The sequence below is a fragment of the Apteryx mantelli genome, chromosome 23, assembly GCF_036417845.1.
Source record: "Apteryx mantelli isolate bAptMan1 chromosome 23, bAptMan1.hap1, whole genome shotgun sequence".
Classification (NCBI taxonomy): Eukaryota; Metazoa; Chordata; class Aves; order Apterygiformes; family Apterygidae; genus Apteryx; species Apteryx mantelli.
The window spans coordinates 1,594,541-1,614,277 of NC_090000.1; the positions used below are offsets into that span (position 1 = coordinate 1,594,541).

The 19,737-nt window shown below is 47.9% G+C and overlaps 1 protein-coding gene across 10 annotated transcripts in view; it reads left to right on the top strand.

Moving 5' to 3' along the window:
* Positions 1 to 19,737, top strand: part of LOC106497839 (centrosomal protein of 164 kDa) — a 58,479-nt gene that overhangs the window by 14,294 nt on the left and 24,448 nt on the right. For 9 of the 10 annotated variants that reach the window (XR_010886262.1, XR_010886264.1, XR_010886265.1 and 6 more), the window contains exons 8-20: positions 2,048 to 2,488; positions 4,098 to 4,181; positions 5,863 to 5,946; positions 9,500 to 9,585; positions 13,513 to 13,731; positions 15,062 to 15,193; positions 15,953 to 16,169; positions 16,773 to 16,850; positions 17,102 to 17,233; positions 17,548 to 17,670; positions 17,807 to 17,950; positions 18,174 to 18,257; positions 19,180 to 19,248. Coding sequence is in view for 6 of the 10 variants with exons in the window: in XM_067310168.1 (XP_067166269.1) it covers positions 2,048 to 2,488; positions 4,098 to 4,181; positions 5,863 to 5,946; positions 9,500 to 9,585; positions 13,513 to 13,731; positions 15,062 to 15,193; positions 15,953 to 16,169; positions 16,773 to 16,850; positions 17,102 to 17,233; positions 17,548 to 17,670; positions 17,807 to 17,950; positions 18,174 to 18,257; positions 19,180 to 19,248 (1,893 nt within the window). In the remaining 4 variants the exon portion in view is untranslated. The remainder of the gene's footprint in view (positions 1 to 2,047; positions 2,489 to 4,097; positions 4,182 to 5,862; positions 5,947 to 9,499; positions 9,586 to 13,512; positions 13,732 to 15,061; positions 15,194 to 15,952; positions 16,170 to 16,772; positions 16,851 to 17,101; positions 17,234 to 17,547; positions 17,671 to 17,806; positions 17,951 to 18,173; positions 18,258 to 19,179; positions 19,249 to 19,737) is intronic. The other variant, XM_067310170.1, reaches the window with a different exon arrangement.

Here is a 19,737-nt window from a genome sequence, read left to right on the forward strand (position 1 = left end):
TCATCCTGTTTCTTGAGATGAGTAGGATTCAGTTCTAGTGGTTGCTGTTCATACTGATTGTTCATCTCTGGATGAGATGACTTTCTAAAACCTCGTGCAATTGGTATCGATGTGTTTCTCTCTAGATTTATGCTGATCACTGGGTCCTTCAGTCTGGAGGTAATGTATTTGATGGGCAGGAATTTCATACCATTTAGTGTCACTCAGTTGCAGGTAAAATGTGTTACAGCTTGTGAAAGGACCAGCTAAAGTCAATTATAACCTGAATGACTTGTCCTAGCTCTGAAATCCATAGAAAAAAATGTCCATCTTTGCAAGAGGAAAGCCTGTGTGTCTGATTTGCACAGTTCCCTCTTCCGGAGAGTTGGGTTCATGATCATTAAGGTATAACATTAAAAATCTCATCCGTTTCTGTCCTTAAAATAGGATGCTACCAGCTAAAGAAATTATTCTGGGATATTCTAGTAAGTGAGATGAATCTGCACAGAGAGAAATCTCTTTGTATGCACAGTATTAATGGATACACCAGTATATTCTGGTGAGTGTTGTGTGTGCTCCTCAACAGAGCAAACATAAAAAAAAAAACCAGATATCTGGTTACTTTTATGTAAGTCTAAGAATCCTGGCTGGTCTCATTTGGCATGTCTGTTCTTTGGTACTGTCAGATGTCCTAGGGAAGGGTCCTAATGAAAGCTCCAAGACAAGTCTGTCTAAAAGGGAGCATGACTGGTGTCTAGCCTTTCCAGATACACTAATCCCCAGATGAACAGCAGTGTAATGAGGGCTGGTGCACTGGTGTCATACTAAAGAAATGACACCTGCGTGCAACTTCTTCTGGGTTCTGGAATAAAGATGTTGCCAAAACCTTTGAAGAGCCTGATGTGGCTGGCCACTGATTCAGTGGTGTGTTTGTGTGCCTCTGCTAACCAGGCACTGAACTGGAAACGGGCTGTAAGCTTTCATTTATTGCTCAGCAAATTGCAGGTGAGACTCTGAACTGCAGGTTTTTTGGAAAGTACCCAGTGATTGGATTGCTCTGTCCTCCTCTCTCGTTTGATCGATGACTCTCACAGCCCTGAGAAGGTCTCTCAGACAAATGATATGCTAGAAGAGATTCTTTCGGTTTGCAGCACTCCGTGTTTAACAGTGACAGCATTCCAGTTGCACTTTGATAAAAATACATTGTTAAAATATGCAGTCTGTGTATGGTACACGCTGTACGCAGGATGCAGCTAATGTTTGACAAGACACCACAGCATTAATAAAACAGCGAGAAAGTAGGAAGTGCTAGCAGTTTTGTTTGCATACTGATGAAGGAACCCTTCCCCGCTTCCTCCTGCCTATCGCACTTTTCGTTGCGAGTTTTGTGGGCCTCTCCACTGCTGGGAGAGGCGATTGAATCTTTGGGTGACGAAGCTTTTATTCAGGGTTGTTTTTCCCAAGGCCAGATGGTTCTGTCATTTGGCCATGGATCCTTTTCTCTTAGTCTCGTGTGTTGACTAGTGGTGGTCTCATTCTGAGCTCAAAGAGTGGTGGTTTAAATCAGTGCCTGCCTTTGAGCTTGTCTCACTGGGAAGTGGAATGGTTGCGTCCTGTCTGCCCTTCCTTGGTGATCTTTTCAGGCAGAAGGTAAATATCCAGCAACAGTCTTCTGCAAACTTTCATCTCTTACTGAGCATGCTGAATGTTCAAGCATGACTGAACCTACTGCAGAGCATCTAAGGTGCTCCCAGTGGCCAACAGTCTCTGCAGCATCCGCTGCTGACTCTCATCCACTGGGACCCCATAAATATGAAAGCAACAGAGTAAAAACAAGCCTCAGCTTGTTTCCAGTTACCAGGAAATGAATGTGTTTGTCTTAACAAAGTTCCTGGTCTTAGAAAGGGAATGCATGAAAATAAATCAAGCTGGTCTTGCTAAAGTCACCCAAAGCTTTGTGATTTTGCTTCTTGCTGTAGGAGAACCTATGCTATTTTTGACCCTAGCATCCTCTCAGAGAAGGAGTAAAGAATGTTGTAGCTATAATCTTGTTTGACTTGCTGCCTAGAGGGAGTCTTTAAAATTGAGACACGCTGAAGAATGGCAAGAGTCTTCCTTGGATGCTGACGATGCGAGCCCTCCGACTCCAGTTAAAGTCCTTCCTGGAGATGCTGACAGTAGCCTGTCTGGCCAGAACAAAGAGGAGTCTGATGGTAAACTCGCTGGGAATGAACTACTGGGCAAGAAAGATGCTGAGGTGGAAGGTGAAGTCTCTGCAGTTGATGAGTTGCCACAGTCTCTGCGGGAAAGGAGAGCAGCCGGGACAGATGTGCCCAGCAGTCCCAGGCAACCTAGAGCTGCATCTCCAGACGCTGGAACTGCTGAGGCAGATCAGCTGGCAAGCCTGGCTGTCACCGTCGACACTGTGTCTGTTGATGAAAAGATTGTAAATGAAATAAGGGAAGAAGCAGCTGATCTGAAAACAGACAGCAGGCTGGATGCTGGCAAAGTAAGAGCCCTGCCTGCATGGGTTGGGTTTGGTGTGGAGGCTGCTGTGGCAGCTTTGTAAGGCCCTGATTCAGGAAAGCACTTTGAGCGCTTGCTCATTTTCTGTTAGCTCAGCGTAAGTGCTTTCCTAGTCAGCAGTGTGTTCCTCAGTGGGATACAAGCGCTTCAAATTCCCAAATCGGCATCTTTAGTCCTGAGCTATAGGAAATCACTCTTTTATGCATGTAACAAAGTGCTGTCCAAAGCAACTGACAGGCAAAAACCCTGAACTGTGACGTGTGTTTCAAATCTTAGAGGAGAAATAAGTCTCAGCTTTCAGTGCTGCCATCTGTACTAAGCAAGCAGGTTTTATAATGAAGTTCACACCAAGCCCAGCTGTCCGTACTGCTTTGTTTCTCTCCTTCTGTTGTTTCTCTCAGCTTATGCAGAGATGGGGCAAAAGTGTAAAGTGAGCTGCCAGTTGTGATATTTACAGCTCTGAGGAAGGATGCTGATAGGGAAGCGTGAGGTCAGAGCGGGGAAGGACTATGCCTGGGCTCTGGCTCCAGAGCTGCGGGCTGAGCCTGCCAAGTGTAATACCTTCCAGTCCGTGCACTGCTTTTCTAGTGCTCTCTGAGGGGAAAACCAAAAAACGGCAGACTGCAGAAGAGCTGAAACAAGGTACTTGATTGCGCAGTCTCCAAGGAGATTGAGGATTGTGCAGCAAGCAATGAGCCACGAAGCACCACAAGGTGCAGATGGGTGAACAACCTGGCCCCTGCATCTGGGGTGTCAAACAAATGCACCCTATCCAGCTTTGTTCCGTGTCTTCCAGGAGAGTTAGAATATGAGACCTGGTAAATTATCTCTTTCCAATCTAGCTTCCTTCCTGCCAATTTTGATAATTTGTCTAGTCCCATAGATTCGCAATGTCTTTAAGAAATGATAAACTATAAAACTGAGCCTGGAAAACACGCCCTGTCCTGAGGAGCTTGAAACTCCAGGCCTCACTTTCACAAACGTTTACCTGCATGCTTTCTTTATGCGTCTGAAGAGTCCTGCTGAAGTCAGCAGGACTGCATGGGTGTTAGCACATTAAACAGCTACATATGTTTCATGGTGACTGGGAATATAGGAGTCCTCTCTGCAAACAGGCAATGTCAGGTGTTGTACTTTCAAATCCATTGAAAAATCATGATACTGTTCTATATGGCTTTACACATTTGCTGGGCGGACTGGGGAGTTTTCTCAGAGCTGTGAAAAGCCTTGCAGGAGAAGCAGAGGACAGTGGGACAAGTGCCTTTAATATTTGAAGAGCACCTCTTTGCCCTCTTCAGCCCCATCTCCTACCCCTGCCCTTCCCTTCCCCAGTCCTTTCTGTCTGTGAAGTGGTGTTTTGTGGTTGTCTTGTGGGTCACACCCCTAGAAGTGTCTTTCCTGTGATGATCAGTCACCTTGGATGTTTGCTATTTTCCTTCCCTATGGAAAGAAATATGGTATGGTATGTTATCTATGGTATATAGAGACCAGATTTGTTTTCCAAGAATCAGTTGTTATCCTTTTTGTTGGAAACGCCTAAATGAAACAGCGGGGTAACCCATGTACACTCTGTAATGCATATCTTCTCTCAGCTTTCAAAGGCATCCGAGACCAGCGAATGTGGGGAGGACTTGCCAGCTTCTAACCGTTCAGATCACGAGCTGATACGGCCTGTGGTGAGTCACTAAAAGTTCCTTGTCCCTTGGGTGTGGACTTAGCATTCCCCTGCAAACGGGCAGCCAGTTAATGTTTCGGCCGTCTCTTGCAGTCTTACTGCCCTGACTCCCTAACTGCTAAGCAGTGACCTTCAGCTGTGGCACAGACCAGCAAGGTCATCCTGCGCTTAGCTGCCTTTGCCGTTGAGGAAGGTTCCTGAACGACTGAAGCTGTGCTGTGCTTAGCAAATCACTGAGCAAGCACAGGCTTCGTTAGAGGAAGTGACTTGACCAAGGACCAGCTGCATTTAGGGAGCAGTTTTGGGAGAACCAGCTCTTGCTCCAGACCCTTCCTCTAACTGCAAGGCTCTGCTGCCTAGGGAGAAGCCAAACCGAGGCGAGGGACTCAGTAGTACTCACAGATCTGCTGTGTGAGGGCCTGGCACACGTACTGTTTGTGGTGAGGAGGCTTGTGGTACTCGTGCAGTCAAGAGTGGGACAGGTGTGATGAGAAGCAGGAGAGGAGGTTTCAGAAAAGGGCAGATACCATCTGTGTGTGAGATAATATCCCTGGAAAAGTAGGTCATTTTTAGCTGGGACTGCGCTCAGATAATTGCAAAAAAGAAATCATAAGCAATGTAAGAATTGTGCTTTAAGGGACTGAGCAGCTTTTTCTAAGGGGAGTCCGCATGGCTGGGAGTCCTGGCTCCTGGAAGTCCCAGAGGGAGAACGTGCAGGAGGGTAGCCCTGAGATGGGGGGAGCAAAATGCCCGTCAGCATCTCTTCATCTCTACAGGAAACTGCCACTGCCATCTGCCAGTGGGACCAGAGGCAGCACGGCCAGAAAATGGCCGAGAATATCATTATTTATCAGTGTTAGTGCAAGCCTGCATGTTGGCAAGTGGCTGCTGCGTCAAACAATACCGTTGATAGTGCTTGCTTGTGGGCATGCGTGCATGCGCGCTCGTGCACACGCTCCCCCCTGCGTGTGCAGCCAAGTGCGTGAACCCATGGAGACTCTGCCGTTGGGAGAATTATCTCGGAGAGTGAATAGCTTGTGGGCAACTTGCAGGATCTGACTTTTAGGAAAAGTCCCTCAGAAAATCGGCAACAGTATCAGAAATAAGAACAGTAGAGGGTGGGGGAGGATCTGCTGCAAGCTTTGGACGTGCCATCTGTCATCTCTGCGTGCCGTGGTCTGTGGCATGGAAGCCTGCATCAGAAAGAGCTTGGTGCCCTGTAGCAATGCCGTGATGTCCTCCTTGTGCGGTACTGCAGTCCTGTGGCATCACAGTTTCCTCTGGGATTATCAGTGCAAGAGACCCTCTGTGCAACACACTCCCAGTGGCCAAGCCAGTCCCTGCTGGTTTAGTGAGTGTCACACACATCACCCCATCTCTCAGTGTCCAGGCAGGTGGCTCTGCAAAAACTCTGTTGTCTGCCTGTACCCCTAGACGTGGGGAAATAGGAAACCCAACTGACTGCTGATCAAGCCACTAGCAATCCTCTGACTCTCGGCCTGCCTGTGCCCTGTAAACCTTTCTAATTGCTCAAATATCTAATGCTATGAAGGATTTGCTGTCAGTGGGATGGTGAAAGTGGACTCCAAGCTGTGTTATGATTTTGTTCTAACCTCTGAGGATCTCTAGCAAAACCCATGCCTATTTGTCAGAAACTGATCCCTGTCTGCTTTCTTTTATAGGACCTGCATTTCCAGAGTCGGCTTTCTGAGCAGGTATTGGATGTGGGTATTCTTTCTCCTGTTTTGGACAGCCCCACGTGCAAGGTGAGTGCTATTTATGTGATCAGGGACTGATGTTTGAATAGGCAGGGCAAAATGCTGTCACGTCATGCACTATTGGCATGGAGGCTTGACAGAGGCAAACAGAAGTGAAATGTGAAGTGCCCTGCCTGTGACAGGGCAGGGATTAGAGCAACAGTCCTAATGCGCTGCTGTATCTGTAGAGTCCAGTCTGCGGAGAGGTCACAGGCGGGTAGTCACAGTCTACCCCATGAGGGGCAGCTACACCAAGGACATAAACCTGGAGTGGAGGTGGTTTGTGAGGGGTGCGTGAATGCGAGTGCACATGCATGTGCGCTTTCCCTTCCTCCAATATGAGCATAGATTTCCTGTGGAAATGGTGGGAAGCAGAGTTTATTTTCATTTCTTCTCTTGTGAATGTGTTTGTCCTCTTATTTCCCCTAAGCAGATGGAGAGGATTTGTGTAACAGAGAATGATAGCAGAGATGGGAAGAAAAGGAGGTTAACTCCCTCTGACAGATTTTGGTATAAGGAAACTTTCTTTATTCTTAAGCTTTTTTGGTTGTCTTGCCTGCTTTCTTGTAAGGGAAGAATAGGATCCTTTCTGTGAGTCCATGTGGCATGTGAAGGAGCGTATGTATGCGTGCACGTGTCTGCGCTTCCCATGTCACGTCAGCCCAGGATGTAGCTGTGATAGGGCGGTTCTAAGTGAAGAAGATTATTGTGCATCTTGAGGTTTTACCCTTGTCTTCTCAGCTTGTTACTGAGTCAGCTTGCTCAGCCCCACATTCCTGTTCAGTGTTCTGAGCTACCCCTCTCCCGTACCGTATCAGCTCGTCAGCGCGCTGGCTGGAAGAGCGTGCTGCAGTGTGCGGCAGAGGGTCAGGGCTCCAGCTGGGGTTTACTCAGCCTTGATCTGATTGTAAGTGAGTTGATCAGCTGCACTGGAGGAGACCTTGAGTGACAAACTCACCACCTGTCCAGCAGAGAGGAGCAATCCAGTTTGTTAGGTTGTGTTTGGAGAATACACCTGTCCTCTTGTGCCTAATAATGAGCATAATCAGATGTGAAGGGAAAACAAAACATATGCCTGCTGTGTTCTCCCCCTTTCCCTTTTGCTACGGTGCAGTCATCGTGCATACAAATGTCTTGCTGGAGCAGACACATTTTGAGTTTATTACAGCCTTGTCTTGAGGAGAGAGAGGTGGATTTGAAATGGTGCCCCCTGCAGAACTGCAGCTGCTCTTTTGTGTCGATAGACAGAGGCTATTTTGAAATGATTCTGGATTGTTGGAATGTGTTTACTTCCACAAATGAGCTTGCTTTGCTTTGAACATATTGGCAAAATATTCTGCTTTAAAAAAAGACCGCCTCTGTGGCAGCAACTGGAGCAGGGCATTGGAGTTTTTGGTTAGTGCACTTTGCCAGGAGCTGTGGTAGGCTGCAGAGGCAGTGTGGGCTGCTGCCTGCCGGGAGGCCTGACTTCTCTCCTGGCAATGGACCCCCCACTTAACAGGTGTCTAAAGTGCTGGCATCCTGCTTTGCTGGCATTGCCGCGCACTGAGGGGGGTGGTGGTGAGGAGCTGGAAGCAGGCTCAGGGTCTAAGCTGTTGCGTGTTGGAGACCATGGAAACCCTCCTGTTGAGGCCCCTGGGGGACTGTGCTGTGCAGAGAGAGGAGACAGCCTATTATCTGTCATCCTGCTTTGCTGTGCCCCCAAGACTGCCTTTATAGCTTGAGCATGTGAGATTTCTCCTGTGGGACTCAGCCTGGCATTTAAATAGGACAGAAAACCAAGCTGCTAGCAGTACTCGGTGCTTCCTCCGGGGCTGCTGGGGGTCCCGAGGCAACAAGAGGGGCAAAACTCTCCTGTGACTGCACAGTCAGGGCTTAAAATCCAGCTCTTGCTCCTTGCAGGCAGGTGCTGTCTTCACCTTCTCAAATGTGTCTCGAGATCCCTGCAGCCGGTGATTCCTGGGGAGGGAGCGCCCTCCTGGGAAGGCGTGTTGGGCAGCAGTGCGACAGGGGCCCCGGGAGTGGGCTCAGCAGCATTACTCTGTTGCTGCTTATCTTTATTCCCAGGAAGATCTCGGTGTCCGTTTGTCTGGCTTCTTTACTTTCGAAGACAGTGGTGGCAGAGCCCAAGTTGAGCCAGAAGGCGTTTGCTGAGCTCCTTGGTTCTCAGCAACTGAAGTCATTATTTAGGCTGGGGCAGGAGGGAGGCTGGGAGGGAGAGCTGCCTGGCAGAGCTCTGGCCAGGCCGATGTGATGGAAGGTGACAGCACTTGCAGGGAATCCTTCTGCTGTTTGCTCCACTGTACATTTGCATAAATTACTGCTGTTTTAATTCTGTGTTCATTTTGGCCCTGCCCCTTAGTACACTCTCACATGGCAAAGGCTGAGCTCGCCTCCTGTTTCTGTGGTCCCCAGAATTTATGAATGAGCTCCTCTGGGGACCTAGTGTCCAGAAACCTCAGCAGGAAGGCTGGGCCGTTAATGCTTTTCCATGTAGGACCCATGGTATGAAGAGAGTGTTTCTTCCTCTCCCTGGCGAACTCTGCAATGCATGTTTGTGTGTGCCCACTGCAGGGAGTGCTGACACCCTTGCTGACTGCTCTGCTTACTCAGGTGGGATCAGCTGGTCCTTACCTACTAGCCTCGATTTCCTGGGCCTGGCATGGTGCGTGTTTCACCACCACTCAGTGTGGCTGCAAGCCTGCAGATCGGAGTTGGATCCTCCCTGGCTTGGGGTTATGCCTCTCTGCTTGCTGGTTTCCTTTCTACTCACAAAAACCTCTCTGGACAGAGGCACCTGGTAGATGGCAGGTGGGAGAAGGGGTGGCTGACTTTCATATTCAAATATTTGCTATTCATATTTCAAATGTTTAGTATTTCATAAATAAGCCAACTGAAATCACTCAAGTGGATTACCAAGAGGGGGCTGGCTTCCTCAGCAGCACCCAGAGTGATTTGTTCTGGAGAGAGTAGTCAGAAATCCCTGTGCAAGTGTGACTGCACATAGTATAATGCCCATGATGATCTGCTCGGGAACAGGATGCAAGGCAGAACTGAGTCCCGTTGTGATTCTGGTCATAGTTGATATGTCAATTTGCTTTATGGCCATGGCACATTATTTCACTTTTGTGTGGATGACATTCCTTTTTTAGGAGATTTTTGTCCTACGTTTTTCAGAGAGTTTAGTGTTACTTGGATATGTGTCCAAAATGCTGAGCGCTGGCAGAGAATCCATCCTCTGTATTGAAAAAACAACCCCAAACCCAAAATCTAACTCAACCTGGAGAGCTGAGCTCCCGGGTGTCTCTGTTGTGCTGGTGGAACTATTTCTCCAAGGTGTCCCTCCAGCTTTTTGTGTCTCGTGGTTACCTGCGGGAGAGGAGGCTGGCGCATGCAGCTGGGCGCTCTGCAATACCCTGTGGATGCAGTTTGGTCCTTGGCATCAGTGCTGATGTGCAGGACCAGAGCAGCAACTGCTCTTCAGCAGAACCACTGTAAGCTCCTGACAGGCTTTGACAGCAAGGGAGCCAGCAAACTCCACACTGTTTGCTTTTACCTGCAGGCACAGGAGCTGGGAGAAGAGGAAAAAGACCAAAGCAAAGCCAGTATAGAGGAAGAGCAAAGCAAAAGAACAAAAGCTGCTAAGAGGTATGGTACAAACAGTCAGGGCAACCAAGGAGGCATGGACAGGTCTAGTTCCGGACGACTTTCCTGTCTAGTCTGCCCCTGCTGTGCTCTGATCGCTCTGACCTGTACAGGAGTCCCTTGCAGAACACCCTGAGGTCCTGCAGCTTCTCACAAGGTCTTTTCTCTTCCATCTCTCACTTTTCTCCTCCCCACCTCCTTAGTACTGTCTTAGCAGGTTTCAACTTTGTTTCAGCTTCTGGCTGGGGAGGCAGAAAAAATGCCTGCCTTTCTTTTCCTGGCATTCTCCCCCAGATGTGAAGTTGGCTTTTCAGTTTCCCTTACAGCTATCTGACTTTTCTCTAAGGCAGCAAAAGTGAATGGTCTTGCCAAGATGGTCTGGACTTGTTCACATTGTGGGTTGTGCCTTATAGCATTTAACTATGGAAGACTATCCACTAGCCATCACCCGATGACACACCTTTCGGGGTCGGAGACAGCCCCCGAGCTCGGTTGGCACCGGTGATGCTGGACTGCCAGTTCTTCACTGGGAAGAGCCTGTAGCCGAAGGCTCCTAGGGGCAACCTGGCTCACGGTTACCGACGGCAGGAGAGTCCAGCTCCAATGTGAATGGTTCTGTTCCATTTCCTTCCATAAAGGTGGCCTAGAGCAAGTCACTGTTTGGGCAAGTGTCAATATTAAGCTGTTTTATATCCTGGTATGTGGACAACTTACTCTAGAGTGCAACAGCTGTCACCCCAAGAGCAAGGCAGGCTCTTAGTTACTGCGAGGATTAGACTGTTAAGGGGAACTATTTTCCTCCTGTTTGTGGAGACTTGTTTGAATTGATCAAAATACTGTGCTGAGCAGTGAGCCCCATGCTCTCTCAAACCTTCTCCTTGAGAATAGTAGCATGTGGCATTTATAGATGAACTGTGTCAAAACTCCTAGTCTCCATACGGAGTTGCACAGTATTCTTGGGCACTGGGAGCCAAGAAGCTGTTGCCTGTGCCAGGAAAACTTGTGAACAGAAGAAGCTGCAGTCGTTCCTAATGACTTGCTGCGTGCACTTGGGATTCGCAGCCTTGTGCTCAGAGGAGCTGTTCATGTGAAGGTCCCTGAAAATATGTTCTGCCCACAGGAATTGTCTCCTTATCACTTGGTACCTGCTTCCCAGCTATGCATCCTCTCCTTTCTCTCTGCCTGTAAAGCTACTTCGTGCTTGCCTAGCATCTCTTCTCTGTGCTTCTAAGATGAAGTAGGACTGTAGATGTAAACATGCCTGCCAATATTTCCATCTGTAACTGAGACACAGTGCGAGTATTACTAATAGGGCTGATTTATCTTGGGGAAATTCTCTAAGGACTTGGAAAGAGAGGGATATAATCCAGGGAAGGGATTCAGCATTTTGAGATTGACAGCCACCTGTTAAAGCCTTGGCTGCCTGTTAGTCTGGCAGCGCTTGCGGGGCTGTGAATGGGATGGAGCTTTGTTCTGCCTTCGGCAGCCCCAGGTTGGACAAATGGGTCCCATTGGCAGGCATGAGCTGGTGCTGTGGACTTTGTGCCCCTCTCGGTCCGGCTGTGCATCCCGTCCTCCCTCTGTCTTGTCTACCTGCAGCAGGTACTAGAATCTAACCTGTGCTAATCTGATCTTCTGTTACCTTTTTTCTGCTGCAAAGTGAGAGGGATCAAAGTGAAACATCAGAAGAGAAGTGTTTTGCTTTAGAAAACCCCAAACAGGAAGAGGCTGTGGCCCTGGAGCCGGAGGAGGGATCGCTGGATAGCCTAATCAATCTGGAGGAGCTTGCTGCCCCGCAGAAAGCGTAAGGGCTTGGTTTAAGTCCCTGGTGTTGTAAGCATAACAGATTTTGTCCTTTTTTTGCCCTTTGTATTCTTTTGTGTGATGTCAGCACACCAGGAGATACAGTTTGGTGGGCATAGCAGAGACCGCGAACACCTCAGTATGCAAATCCAAGCAGCTGTTTTGCTGGCAAGAGTGCCGAGATAACATGGCATGACAGTTGTCTGTACTGGGGAGGGTGGGAACAGCAGCTCAGCCCTTGGGGTCTGCGACACAGGACTCTCTGGGATGGGGCAAGATCTGTTTGCTGTGTACTTGGACAAGCCTCCTTCTTGCCAGTGTCGCGAACAAGGCCAAGCATTCACACTCCTTTGATAAATGCTTTCACACAGCCTCCTGAGTTCACTTGCTGAGTAGTGCTGAGATAAGAGGAAAAAAAAAACAAAATATGTTTTATTAGAGTCACTGGGAATATTGGTCGGTTTGAGATAATGAGGTCAGAGCACAAGATGGTAGAACTCAGGTTCCCTGCAAAAACTAGTGGTTTATCACTGTACTAAATTGACAGTCTTTGCTGATGCATACCTGCAATTTCACTGCAATAGAAGATCTTGGTAGAAATGATTATGTTGACTTTGGTTTCTATGTCAAATGACAGATCAGCAGATGAAGTTGGAAAAAATAAGCAGTGCATCTCTCAGGACAAAGCAGTGGAAAAGCAATCTTTGGTGTGGAGACCAGTGCAGTAGTTCACTTTTTCTACTAGGAGTTGTGTTGAGTTGTGTAAATGTTTGTGTTGGCTGGTTGTTTTTTTCAACAAAAAAATGTGTCAAATGGAAGAACATGATAAAAGGGTGGAAGGGTCCAAACTGCTTTGCAGAGCAGCCTGATAATTGGCACCTTCTGGAGGTGTCTCTGCAGTCAGCCCAGAGTATGTGGCGTTATGGGGAGCCCTAGCGGTGTGTGATTTCCCTAGAACCTAAGTACCCTTTCCCTTCTCTTGCTCTGATGTTACTAGTGGCTACCTAAGGAACTTTCTCCCTTTGACTCAAAGCTATGTTTCTGGGGCTGCTTTTTCCCTGTTTCCTGGCAAGTCTGAAGTCGCTCTGCCTTACCCTAGCAGTCTCAGAGCATGCTGAGACCTTGCTGCTTCAGATTTCACTAGCAATGAATAAAAATGTCATTTTGTTCTTAGACCAATGTTCATTTTGTCCTCCTTTCAGCCTCTTTCAGGCCTCATAACTTTGCTATTCTATGTCTGAAAAAACTTAATTAGAAACAGATTGGTTTTGAATTTTTGGAGAGCTTAGGGCTTTCTGTTGCCTAGAGCTGGCAAAATCCCAGCACACTTTAGATGGCAAATGCAGAAAAATACCTGGTCCATCAGAAGCACGTTGCCAGTCCCTGGATTGGAAGCAGGTACTGATTGCATCTGCTTTTATGCCTGACAGCCCCAGCCAGGATTTCATAGCTACTAGATCCTTCATGAAGTGAGGCCATGTCACCCTTGCAAGGTGAGCTGTAATGGGCCAAAATAAGAGTCATGCAGGACCTGAGTGCTGTTAGAGCTGGTGTTAATAATTTAGCAGTCAGTGTTTCTCTGGGGTCAATGACAGGTCTGACCAGTGGTGCTTGGGGACTCTCCCATGCTGTTATCTGAGGTAATGTGTTACTTGAAGCCTTGAGCGTGTGCTGTGTATCCCCCAGTAGCCTCTTAAAGAGTACTTTTCTGAATCTCTTCCTGTGAGCTGCAAATTTAGGGGTGTAAGGCCAGTGTGTTTGGCAGGGAAATGTGAAAATGGGTTTGTTTTCCAGGCATGTGGCAGGGAACACCGACGGCATGAGCTCTGTAGCCAGCTTGTCTCCTGCCTCTGTGCCCTCCACCTGCCTACGCTGCCATTCCTCACCTCCTGTGAGCTAAACAGCAAGTGTTCCCCACCAGCACTCTACCCCAGCCCAGCAGAAGTGGCTGCAAACTAGTGGAGATTCTGCATATTCCTTCCCTTCCTAGACAGTGAAGCTTGTACAGCAAGTGTCTTTGAGATTTTTGGTTTGGAGGTGATACTGTGTGGGGAGATGTTGCTGTTCCCTTCATGTTGCTCAGTTCTCTGTTATCCTTTTGCCAAAGGTGGTTTCTTTTTTTGGTAGGCAACCTGAGGAGGAAATCAAACAGGAGAAGACCTTGAACCAGCCTAATGAAGAATCCCTAGAGGGAATAGCCAAGGAGCTGGAGAAGGAGGTGGAGCAAGAGAAAATGCGTTTATTGCAAGCAAAGAAGGAGAAAATTCAGCAATTCCAGGAGGAGATGAAGCAGCAGGAGGAGGAGGAAGCTCAGAAGCTTCATCAGCAAAAAGAAAAATCCCTCAGGTACTTTCCTTTTTTATTCCCTCTCCCCCCTGTTTCGCCTGCTGAGCCTTTCCCAGCTGTGCTTCGTTGCTGGTGGCCCCAGGCTTGTGCTGTGTTATAGGTCACCCCCTTCGAACTCTGTAGCAGGAGCTTGGTGCTGCTTTGCAGAGCTGTAGGTGAAGGAGGCGAGAACAAGGCTTCTGGGGGGAAGGAGCATGGGACTGACGTTGCCTGATGCAAACAACCCTGTGCTTGAGGATCTGCACATCTGGAAATGAATAGTGATCTGCTATCAGTGCTGTAGATGCATGAAGTAGATGTGTAGAGAGTACATTCCACCTCAGGAAAGTTCTCTCTCCAGTATTGACGAGAGAGCATCTTCCTCGTGTCCTGCAAGAAGAGCTATGATTCGATGTATATGCAGCTTTCAGCATAACTATGAACCTGTTTCTCATTGTAAACCTGGGAAAAGTCTCCAGTTCAGTGCCTGGTGCTTTAGTGTCTGGTGCTTTACCACCTGGCAGACTTTCAAATCCTGGGCTAAATGGCAGTAAGAGTACTGGAAATTGGAACATTAAAAGAGATGAGGTTGCTCCAGAGGAACCATATGAAACTCTGGTACTGTATGTTTTACAGAGGGACTTCCAAACAAGGTTTTTAGGAATAGGGCAAGGCTTTGTACACGCGAAACCAAACCAATGTGCAGGGACCTAACTAATAAGAATCCAGGCAGCAGAAGAGCACTGGGAGCTGTGTCCTGTTGTTTCTGGGGGTTTGCTCTCAAGGCTTGCATTTTGTTTGGGGTGGCCCTAATAATTATGCTCTTAGCAGCACACTGAGCCAGCCAGAAAGAATACCTTGACATGAAATGTTGTGGGAATGCTGTGTTGGGTGCAAAGGAAGACACAGAAATTGCACCTGGAGGGAGAAAAGTCTAAGCAGTAATAAAGCAGTAATAAAAATGGGTCTAGTATGAAAATATGGAGCTTGCAGATGTGCTAATCCATCCAGCTACCTTGGCTGGGAGCCTCTTTTCATTTATCAGGAGCTGATTTCATTTACTTCAAAAAAAAAAAAAAAAAAAGGGGAAAAAAAAAGGTGCCACCTGTGATGATATACTGCATTTTAAAAACGTGCCACAGAAGTTTGATCCTCAGAGGTTGCGTCTCCAGTACCAGCAGCCGCATTCTGGAAGTATGGAAGAGAATTAATGATCTGGAGCCTTGGGAATGCATCACTCGAGCAGGCACAGCTAGTGGGAGCAGCAGCTGATCTATGGGCCTGGGGAAGGTGGCTTTGAAGACATTAAAGCCTCCTGAACCTTTTTTTTTTCCTGCTCCTTATCTCTCAGGACTCTGAAAGAGGATTTGGCAAAGGCTTTCAAAGAGGAAGAGTTGCGGGTGAGAAAGGAAGAAACCGAGAGACTTTCAAAGCTGCGAGTCCAAATCACTTCAGAGACGGAGGCGGAGAAGGAGAAGATAAGGTGAAAAGTTTCACTACAACTAGTAGAAAGCTGCCCTCTCTGGGGACATGAACTCTGCTGGCTGGGGAGGGAAGTACCTTGCATGCCACCAGCAACCACTTAAAGAGGACGAACTAGCCAACCTGAGCTTCCCACAGCTGATACCTTGCTTTAGTAGTAAATATGATAAAGTAACTGATCCAGTACATGCTGGGGAGCCACATGTTGATAGGAGGCAAAACTGATGAGCCTTAATGGTAACCACTCTGCCTTTTTAGAGCTAATGAAGATTTGCTAAATACAAGCATACTACATAACAGTGCCCTGCAGAGAGGTATTGCTGTAGTGTAGGCCCAGCCACAGCTCTGGGGCATGGGAATGAAAGAAATTCCGTTCTCGAGGAGAGCTGTGCTCAGTAGTGTAGCTTGCTTTGACTGAATGTCTCTCTCTGTAATGGCTATCGAGGCCTATAAAAACAACTGGAGGAGGCAGAAAGGAAAACACTGGAAAACTTATGTTTTGGTATTTCCTTTTTACTTAGCTGACAGGTATGTGCACAGCTCCCTTTGTTCTCCATCTGACTGCTTAGCTGTTCATTTCCAAGGCCTTAAGTGATATGCTTGTGAATCTGAGTATGCCTTGGTTCTCTGTTTCTTCTGATGGCGTGTCTCATCCTGTAGTGGTTTGTGCTCTGAGCTCTAGTTCTTAAATGCAACCCAGTGTTAAAGTACCAAAGTCTGACTTCCTTCTGTCTCTGCATTCTTGTTGCAAACCTACCAGGGCAGAGCAAGAGGTCGCACTGCAAAAACTGAGAGAAGAGTGGGAATCCCTGCAGGTGACAGAGAAGGAGAACCTGGAGGGGATGAAGAAGCTTGTTTTGGAGAAAATGAAGTTGGAAGTGGAGGATGCTCAGCAGAATGAGATGGTTGGGCTGGAACGAGAGAAGGAACAATTCCTGAGAGAGTTCAAAGAGAGATTAGAAGGGGAAAAAAAGAAGGTGAGACTTGTTTATTACCAGATAGAGTCAGACCCATGCCAGTTACGCTGACCTGACTTGCATTGTAGTGTTAAACTGTTGAGATTAAATAACACCCACATGTGCTTAATAGTGACTCAGTTAAAACGTAAAGGGAAGATGTTTGGCATGCTATTAAAGGGATGATTGGGGTGGGGAGGAGTAATCCCACTTTTTTGTTACAATGGTGATTAATTAACCATTATTTATATGGTCACATTGCATCTGAAGAAATGAGAAAAATCATTGTGTGCCTTTGCCAAACTAAGCCAAACCATTTTACCAGATCAGAATAGCCCTTTCACTGCTGCTTTAGTCCTCCAGAAGGCTTGGAGCGTCCTTGGATGGAGACGATTTGTGGTCCTCTCAGAATAGCACAGCATGGTGTGCAGGCCCATCCAGATGTCTTGGGGTGGAAACAGAGAGAGAGTGAAGGCACCTTGTATGTAATTTGGTGTGGATAGGGGTTGACTGTTGTGGTTTTTGAAGCCTAGGGATAGATCTTAATTGTAACTGCATCTTGTGCACTGCGTCTCTACAAATAGAGGTTTTTCAGCAGGCCCTCTTTTGCTCATGTTCCTGTAGGCCACAGATGAGCTAGAGAAGCAGTTTGCAACAGAGCTCCAGCAGCTGAAATATGCAGCAGCAGAGAAGCATCGAAAGGTACAAGCTGGTATCTCTAGAATATGAATTGTTTTTATCCACAGTCTCCAAATGTGGCTGGGGAGGGTGGCATTAATTTTTTCCACTTCCTAAATATGGTTCTGGTCTGGGTCAGCATTTGGACATGCTCCAAGTAGGGAGGGGTGAGACTGTATACATTGATCTTTGCCATGCTGCCTGCTCTCTGTGGGAGGGCACTAAATGGGTCTTGTCAGAGGGTGACATGTCTCTGTGGGTGGTTTTCTTGGCAGGTCATTTCCAGCCTGCAAACCCAGATAGCAGAGGCACAGAGGAGTGGGGAGGCTCAGCTGCGTGAAGACTTGCAGAGGGCAGAGCTGAAAGTCCAGCAAAAAGCATATCAAGTAACAGAATATGAACGTGAGGCAAGTATTCATCCTCGGTGGCTGAAGATTCTTCACTCTCTCTCCTTCTTGGATGCTTGGTGAGGTCTGAGATGCAAAGTCCCCTGCCCAACGGTGACAGTGGTGCGTTAGGGGAAGGGACACTCTTACAGCATCTCACCTCACCAGATCACTTGCTTTCTAGCACCCAAGCCGCTACCTGATCTTGTGATCGGTCGCAGGGTACTCTGAACTTCAGCCTTTCTGTTTGTGCGAGAAGTTGCTCTCTGGGTGGGGGGCTGCTGTAGTGCAGTGCTGTGGTTCAGGTGAAGCCTCTTTCTGTTTGATCACTGCAGCTCAGTGAACTTTTGAGAGAGAAACGCCAGGGAGTGGAAAAAGACCATGAGAGGAAAATGGAGAGGATGAAAGAGGAGCACCAGGAGGTCCTAGCAAGGATTCGGGATCAGTACGAGGAGGAGGTACTGTGGGGGAGCACAGTGAATTGGCAGGTGGCTGTAGTAGCTCAGCTGGGCTGTCCTTGGGCTGGCACTGCTTTCCAGAGGGTGCGTGTCCTGTCCTCAGCCACTTCTCTTGTTTGACTTTTGCAACAAACAGGAGAGAAAACAAAGAGCGGAGCTGTCTGAGGGCCTGCGAAGTGAGATGGTGCGCCTCCAACACCTTCATGAAGTGGAAGTGAAAGCTCTGCAGGCAGAGCTGGATGAGCGGCTCACTGAATTGCAGCACAGGTACAGGGAGAAGGTGAGGAGAACACTGTGCCTAGTAGTTTGTTATGACTTGGCTGCTTGGGGATGGCCTGGGTACTGTGACACTGCAATGCTCCTACCACCCTCCACAGCCCAGTGCGGTACAAGTGGCAGGTCATATATTCCCAGGTTTTTGCTGTTCTCCCTGCTGGCAGAGCTCTGCTTGGTGAGCGACTTGTGCCATTCTTCTCTGTTTAACTCACTCCATCTCTGTGCAGGAAAGAAAACTCCAGGATTCAGAAAATGAGCTTGAAATGCGAGCAAAGGCTGTCAAGGCCAAATCGGTGCAGCTCCTTAACCAGGTGAGTGAGCTGCAGTGGGCTCTCAGATATTTCCCAGCCTGTGCTGCTCTTCTGGCTGCTTCCTCATGAGTTACTCTTCAGAAAGGCTCAGCCAAGGCTTTTGCTACCATCCAAGTTAGAAGCGAAACTTCTATCAAGAACTGGAGCGGTGCTAAGCATTATTATTGTAGTCCAGCCTCATGGCTGGTGTTGTTTGTGTTGAAGGTCAATGCCCTGGATTTGCTCCCCTGCTTTGGCGGGCAGTATGTGGCTGTAAGAGTGTCAGAGGGCTCATACAAATGCTGTCATGGCAGCATGTCCTGCTCAATGTTACTTTGGATTTCAGACAGTCTCTTCCTGATTTACCTCCTCTTCTCCCTGCTGCCTTGAGGAGGGAATGACTGTTCCTGTATCGTGGAAAGCAGAGTGGAGAGGAAGGTGCTCCAAAAGCTCCTGTGGAGCTGGCATAAATAAGACACTGGCTGATACTCTTATCTGTCAGATCTCATAAGTCCTGGCTTGCTCCAAGAGCTGTAGATAATCTTGCTTCTATTACCCCTTCCTTTCCAAGCAGCGTTGGAGTAAGAAAGGGTAAAGGTGGAGAAATGCTGACGACAACCAGAGGCTTCACAAAAGTGAGATCCTGGGGAAATGGGCATGTGCCTTGAGGACTCTTGCTGCTGAGCAGGATAGGATGTTCTTCCCACAGGGATACGCTTATTCCTGGCTTCTCACTTGGTGAAGTCTAATAAAGGGAGGGGGACAGAGTGAGTGTGTATGGAGGGGAACAAAGCAAAGCTGAGAACGAAGCTCAGCTATTTTGTAATGGCCTGGAAACTTAGGCCTGACCTCTGCACTTCTCCGAGTGCTGCTGAGTCTCAGCAGTCTCCTCTGCTGGCATCACTATGCTCTGATGCTCACCTACTTGCTCTCCTGTATGTAGGAGGAGACTCTGAGAAAGAAAAGGCAGCAGCTGCTGGATGAAGACAGACGGACTGAGTTAGAGAGAGAGGTATGTATGTTTGAGCTCTGGGGAGGTGCTGTGCTGCTTTTCCTCAGGAGACAGGCACCAGAGGAAACATGCTAGAACAATGACTTTAAAAAGCAAGCTGTATAACTCTTAAATTGTGAGTCTAAAAATCCCTCCCTGCCACCTTGCCTCAGCCTGAAGTGCCATCTTGCTGGAAGCTCAGAGCTATTTCCCAAAAGTAGGAGACAGTCCTGCACTGCTCTGCTTTGCTCTGGTACTGTTTATGGATAAAGTCTTGGTTTTTGATTAGTGTCATTTACCACACTGGCTTGCAGCTGGGACAGTGCCTAGATAGTAGCTGCCAGAACCATTGAAGGTGAAATGGGAGCCTCACACATTCCTTAGCCTGCTCTGCAGGCTCTTCACAACTGTAGGCAGTTGGTGACACTCTGTGTGAGCAAGGTGAGTAGAGTGGACCTGACTGGAAGGTAAATGCCTCCAACATCCAGGAGAACTTCCTTGTGGTGAGAT